General features: G+C 29.0%; 1 protein-coding gene across 1 annotated transcript in view; it reads right to left on the reverse strand.

Annotated features, from left to right (window-relative positions):
- Window positions 1-7,240, reverse strand: part of LOC107443084 (probable cationic amino acid transporter) — a 108,431-nt gene extending 101,191 nt beyond the window's left edge. The window contains exon 1 of the mRNA XM_016056833.3: window positions 6,292-7,240. Coding sequence (XP_015912319.2) covers window positions 6,292-6,409 — 118 coding nt within the window. The 5' untranslated portion in view covers window positions 6,410-7,240. The remainder of the gene's footprint in view (window positions 1-6,291) is intronic.
- Between the last annotated feature and the right edge of the window lie 322 nt (window positions 7,241-7,562).

The following is a 7,562-nucleotide window of genomic DNA, read 5'->3' on the forward strand; positions in this document are numbered from 1 at the left end:
AATCATACCAGAATTATTTAAAGGAAAGTTTGTGGTAATTATTAATTAATTTTACTGAATAATATTGTTAATTTGAAAAATAAAGACTACTGTAAGGAAATTATTAGCCATGCATGCCCGAACCGTCGAAACCATAGGTACAGTGTGCAAAAAAAAAATAAGCGGACCAACTTGAATAACTTTTGATCTAATAAACGAATCTTCGTGTTCTAGGACGCAATCTTAATGGATCAAAGGGTTGACCTCAAATATCCTTTATAATTAGTGCATACGATATTTTAAGTTACGAAATCAGACACAAAAACGCTTTTTCTCTAACTAAACACACCTTTGTTTTTCGAAGGATTTGATTTTCTGATCCGCGAAATATAAGGGGTGCTTTTATTAAAAATACGCGTTTTATAAAATTAGATAAGTTAGGAACTATTCATATTTAATATTTTGTATTTTACAATGTAAAATTGCTTTCTTTGAAATGTTATAAAAAATTCTTATACTTTAAATTTTTTTTATTACTATTATTACATAAATCATAAAAAAATAATAAATATATACTAAAATTTATTTATCGCTTGGAATTAATCGTTGGACAAACGAACTGCGTAGTTGAATAAAAAAAGTTTTCAATTCGCTTAAAAAGTTCTCGAGATATAGCGGAATATGCAAAAAGTAAAATTAAAAAATAAGGTATGAAATTTTAGATCGCTCTCCTGAACAAATTATGGACACCAAATTTCTCAGATTTCGACTACTTTCTATAGTTTCGGAATAAAAAATCCAGATGTCCGAAAAAAATGGCATGTTTATTTAGAGAAAATATGTTTTTGTGTCTGCTTTAATAAAAAAAAATATCGTCGTATATTAAAACTTAAAATATCGTCTGCATTAATTAATTAGCATGTTTGTGGTCACCCCTTCTAACCATTAAGTTTGAGTTTTAAAACGTAAAGATCCCATCATTATATCAAAAGTTAAACAGGGTTATTCTTTTTAGTTTTTGTGCACTGCATATAATTTACCGTAGAGAAAAATCCTAAAATTACTGTTTCACCATTTCATAAAAGTGTCAAAAACTGATGAAGATGCTAGTGTTATTACGTGCTCTATTGAATTACAGATACATTTTGCTAATACTAGTGTTCTTATATGAAACACATTAAGTAATTAATCCGAAGTACTTCACCCATTATATTGGAATACAAAAGCCAGTTAGTTTCATTATTTTTGGAAGAAAAAGGCTTCCCAAATCTTGTTTCCTAAGCTTTAGCAATAAAGAAGATAACAGTGATCAAAACCAAATGAAAACGGTATCCTCTGTCTAAAATTTCTAAGAAATTACTTAATTTTGGTATAAAGGAATAGAGTCAGAGAACGATAAATAAAACATTAACGAAGAGATGTATAGAATTTCATTCTTAATGGACAAAAATTTGTGAAAAAACGCTGCTAAAAATCTTTTAACATTATCAACAAAAAGAATCAAAGCATAGAATAGTTTAATAATGGCATCGCATTCAAATTAAGTTTTTGGGAAAAAGAAAATTTCAGTACAAACATTATCAATCAAAAGAAGGAAAAATTGTCTAACCCAGTGTTTTTAAACTTTTGGTCTTGCGATCTTTTTGAAAGTTCGAGACAGAAAGAAATAAATGTTTTGGGACTCCCTGTGCAAAACTGAGATAAGTTTTGGCTTGCCTGTTGAAGTGAATACAAGTTTGGATACAGAAGACTTAAAAATATTATTTGTGATAAAGGTTGTTTATGAAGGTATTGATTTGTAAAGTGTTTATTCGTGGTGGCGTTAAAAATCAAGTATATATATATCTTCTTTAACCACTTGCTTTCATCTATTTGCCACGTAAGGACAAGCTTGTAATGGGAAAACAAATTGTCCCATCGTATTAGTATATAAATCCACCAATATAACAAATCAATCATTATCTAATAACAAATATAACAAATCAATATAAGCAAATCGCTCAATTTCTTTAAAATATGCTTTTGTTTTGAGTCATACATAATGTATGTAATTTTGAGACCCTCGCAATTTATCAACTTGGCACTCCCGGGGTAGCCATTCCCAGGTTGAGAAACACTGTGCCGACAGAAGCTAAAAAAGCAGTAGATCCGGAAGGTAGGCCACCCACCAAATGATACAAAAAAAGAACATAAACGAGAAAAAGATGTTTAATAAGATAACATTGAAGCCAATATGCCGAAATTAAATTCCACGGTTCAAACCATTTAATAGATATAGGTAGAATATAAAATAAACATAGCTATTGATAAGTAAATGGGAATAAAACATAAAATCATAATTTATAAAATTGGAATAAATAAAACATTGCAAGAATATCTATAATTTTAATCCATTTAAAAATATCTAATTAGCATATTATATTTAAAATAAAGCAATTTGTAATATTAAAATCAATAAATTTTTAAAAAAAAGGCTTAGCATGTCCAAATAATTTCCTTAAATAAATTACTAATTCCAGATGGTAGGAAATATAAATATATATACGCCGAAGAGCCATTACATTATGACCACCCGGCTAATAATATGTAGGATCACCTTTAGCCCTCAAAACTGCTGGCACCCACCATGGCATTGATTCCACAAGGTGCTGATAGGTAGTCTGAGGTATCTGGTACCAAGAGCTCACCAACTGGTCTTGCAATTCCCTCACATTGAGAGGGGGTAGCGTGGCAGCACGAATTTGGTTTTCCAAGTAGGACCANTTATTTGGCTTATTATTCTAATTGAGAAGTTGCTGTTTTAAGAAGAAAAAAAATATTTTAAGAAAATTGAAGGCCTTAGAATAAAACAAGGATTTATAGCAGAAAAATGCACAACTCACAGTTTCTTGATTTAGCCATCATTTCAATTTAAATATGTCAAATCAGAAGAATATTAAACCAAACCAACAATCCTAATGTATAAGTTAGAAGTATTTTATAAACACAGAACTTATTATTTAAAATATTAACAGCAGAAAGAAATCTTCTCAATAATGTGACAATTTAATATTTTTTTAACCAATTTTGCATTTGTAACATCATTTATATGTTTTTATTAGCAAGAGATAAGCGCGATAAATATTTTTGTTGACTTCATTTTGAAGAACTAATAAGATTTTTTTTAAAACTTAAATAAACAATTCCTGTTGGGAACAAGAAAAAGAAACAAAAACTCATATTTTAAGTTTGAAAAAAAAAACTTTTTTAATCAAGATGAATGTCGCTTTTTCTCCTTCAAGCGTAGGAAGTGTACTTAGACGTGGGCGTCATCTTTGTTTTAGAATGCTACTAAAAATAGAGCAACTACAAAAGCTCTTAACAAGATTAAAAATAATTGAAAATAATGAATGTCAAAGAATCTTCTTCTCTGTATTAAATTATAATTTCATTACTATTTGCTTCCAAGTGTGTTTGTGCTGTATTTTAAAAGTTCCTTTTCGACAACACTGTTAAAATGATTCGGAGGAAATGGTTAAATAACAATTTATTTTATTGTTATTTTACCAAATTCCACCAAAACAGATAAAAAAAAATCATAAATAATGGTATTTAAACTACTAACTGTGGTGAGAAAAACCGTTTATTAACTGCTGTCACCAAAAACAACCTGAATTTTATCGTACCAACTGAGTTCACCTAATGAAGCCATTTATTTCATATAGCTGTGTACATATTATAGTCGAGAAGGTCATTCTCATGATTAACAGAACGAGGATTCGAGTTCCAGCGTTCGACAGCACAATAGTTCCTCCATTCCCTTCAACACGTGAAGAGTTTCCAGTGTCTTTTACTCTCCTATTTGAGACCCTGAACTATTAAAATACGATACTCTCATTCACGCGTAGATGGAAGCACCATAAAGCGGTTAGTATTTCTATGCCAGTTGTGAATGGTTAAAAAAACGTATAGTTTTGTATTCATGGTTTCCTAACCATACTAGTTGCAAACGGTTTCAAAACCGTAAATGTAAAAAAATGTTCTTCACCGTAAATTTGACGTTTAATTAGATGGACAGACAACTGCCAGTTATTTTACCATAATTATAGAATGAAAATTTCAACAGTGAAGTGTACTTACCGGTTTTTCTATAACCTTTATTGAAACATGAATAACTCATCTAAGTGAAATTTAATGTTATTGGGAACTATTTTTTTATTTTATTAATCTGTTTTTACAAAAAATTTGTTTTGTTTGTAAAAACAGATTGAATGATTACCATTTACCTTGGTGTGGTGTTTAAAATATAGAAAGACAAATCATCTTAAAGTGCAAAATTTTTTTCAAAGTAACAGCTACAGATAAATAAAAGTTAATAACGTAGTGTTTCAAAGATGTAAATAGATAAATTTAAATTAACTTTAAAAACTTCCTCGAACATAATGTAAAATCTTAACGAAATTAACTGTTCATGAAATTTTAAGCTTGCTTTATTATGTTACAGAATTGGTAGATAAATACCTTACAATAATTTTCTTACTAGATGAACAGTAGAAAGATAATAACTCTTCGTAAGCTCTTATTTTATTTCCTAACTTAACTTAAGAGTATTTTTTTACATTCTTATCTCAAAAATTGAAAGAACATTGAGCAAAATGGGCTAAGAAATGATTTTTTTTTAAAATTAGACAGTTAAAAAGTTGTTTGAAAGAAACATGAAGCCAATAAAAAAAATACTTAAGATTTTATGAAGGCATTCTGTTAATCTAGGTTTTAAGTTAATAGAATACGTATCCAGTAAGTATTGATGTTACACGAAGAAAAAGAATTATGGTAAAATTACCGTACTGAATAGGAAAAAAAACATTTCTGGTAAAAGAAAAATCATAAATCAGTTAATAAACCAAAATAACCTCTAAATCATTCATTTGGTAATTTTTCAGTTCATATGGTAACGGTGGTTGTTTACCAGAAATTCTGGTTTTCAAATGATAGTTCTTTTTACCACATATTTGCTAAATATTACAAAACTGAAAAATAAATTTAATCGCATAAATTATTTTTATGATTAACAACTGTAAGGTATCATGATAAACGCACGGATATCACATTTACCGGATTTTAAAACAATATTTCATTACTAATTTTAGCAAAATAATAATCAAAACCCTTCGGTAAAAATTATTGTGCTTTTTGGTGTTCCCATGGAGTCAGAGTAGTTTTGCCTTTACTTTTTTATCTTAGTGCATGTATACCTTCATTTGCATTCAGACATCTCTCTTATAATTAAATTTAATTTTTCAGAAAAATCTATTATTATATTTGCGATATAAAGAGATTACAGATTACTCCTAAATTATCGATTAAAACTCTTTAAACACTTCCGGAAAAATTGGTTGCGCATTACATTATATCTGCAATTAGAGTCACCATACAATGCAAATTTGCTTCAACCTTAAGTTATTATTTGAGCAATGGTGTAGTGCAATCAAGTCTGAGAATTACAAAAATATAGCAGCAAATACGAACAAATTTATAGTTCAACGCGCTTAAAAATTTCAAACGAAAAGTTGAAAACATTATTAAAGTTATTAGATTCATTCAATAGAGAAGCGAATACTCATTCCACGACGAAGCGAGTACACATTCCAATTTTTTCCACCGAAAAGTTTTTGAACAGAAATTACCAAAGTCACTCCAGTATGAAATTAAATATACACTAGTTATTACTTCAGTGGCTTTTTCTTGATAAAAGACGTATTTAAATAACATTACTCAAAAGGAATGAAATTTAATTCAAAAAATAATAAACAAATTTAGTTTAAAAAATTCTTTGAGGTATTAACGAAATTAAACCGATCCCATTATTACTTTTCTTATAAATAATACAAATTATGTTCTTAAATTAATTTTTTTAAAAGAAGAAAAAAACACTTGCCTTGGGTATTGCATCTATTCAAGAATGTTTTATTTAAAGCGAATCTAAGGAAACACAGATTAGTTTTTTTTATGCAATACAAAAAAAAAAACATTTCAATCATTTTATACGAATGATATTAATTTTAAATGCGAAAAAATTCACCTGATTTAACAATTGAATTTCAAGAACCTACTAAAACTGTATTTTAAAGGTCTATATTTTTTGGTGCTGACAATGCTCCTGCTATTACACTCACAATTTATTGAAATCCTTGAATTTTTAACACTTTAATTTCATACATCTGTACACAAAGATCGTTAAAAAAACTTCTTTCTTCTGTTCAGAGGATTTTTTATTATCACTGAAAAATCAAATCATAGAATTAAGAATATTCACAAAATTAAATAACTCACCTAAACAAGTGACGTCCACAATTGACAAGGATCCCAAATTGTTTTGGAAAGTTTCCGCCGACATAGTTGTTTTTTTACGAAAAAGCACTTTATACATTTGTCTCATATTTTCACCCATTGTAGTTTCAAAGTTCAATACAAGACTACTTGAACGTTTAGTTTAGATGCTTCTTTGATGTGTTCGTTAATTTGTTGAGAATAAATCATGCATAATATTTCTAACAATTATACTTTCTTAACATTGTTTAGAGTATTATTACCGATTATTAAAGTTTCCTTAGAGTTTTAGTTAAGTTTTTTCGTAACAGAAAACTTTTTTATTTCAACGGAAAACACAGAATTGATAATTGACCAACTGTTGCGCTCAATAAGTTTTAAAAATTACAACCTTGTAATTGGTAATTACAGGAAAAAAAGTAATTATATAAGCTTCTGAAGAAATGTACGTTTAATGAAAACTTTTTTCAAAAGTTTGAAATTCCAGGTATGTTTACAAAAATCTGTTAATTACTTCACACATTAATTTAACGGCGTATCAGATACCAACTGTTGAATCCTTAAAAAAAATTATTTAAATTTATATATCTCGGAAATTGAAACTTAACCAGAACTAATTAATAAACTATTTTTTAAAATTCTTGATGAAGCATTTTTTTAAATTCGAACTTCTGCGGCACCATCTCAAAAGGTACGCTGTCACTTTAAATGGAAGAATGGATAATGTTGCCACCTAATTCATAATTTCTCACTTCGGCAGCATCAGCATTTCTTTCAAAGAACTCTGTGCCACAAGATTTCCGTACGTGACAGAGGACAATCAGGCTGAACTGTATCGGCAGGAAGAAAACATCTGGAGCGCGTGAAACTATTTGTGAGTTGAGCGGCAGGATGGAAAGGAAGAGGGAAGAGCATCGGTATTCCGATCACAGCGCCTCTGTAGGAATCACTCGGCGATCGAAATTGAAAATCGTTATCACCGGCACATCTTTCCGATTCGCTTTTTTATTTCTTTATTTCTAGATCTCGGATGTTTCCTTTGAATCGAAGATGAGCGGGGTATGTTATGAGGAAAGGATTAAATCCCAGAATGTTATTGAAGTGAAAGACGAGTTTTCTTTAAGAATGAACTTCAAATAATAAAAAAAAGACCGTTCTTCCTATTGCAATAAATTGCTATTTATGAACTCCTTTATAAGTTTTCTTTTCATTTTTCCCTTCCAGAAAAAAAGCTTCAGTCAGCATTCATTATCTTACTTTTTAGTTCCTTTTTT

Source organism: Parasteatoda tepidariorum, chromosome 10, assembly GCF_043381705.1.
Source record: "Parasteatoda tepidariorum isolate YZ-2023 chromosome 10, CAS_Ptep_4.0, whole genome shotgun sequence".
NCBI classification, from domain to species: Eukaryota; Metazoa; Arthropoda; class Arachnida; order Araneae; family Theridiidae; genus Parasteatoda; species Parasteatoda tepidariorum.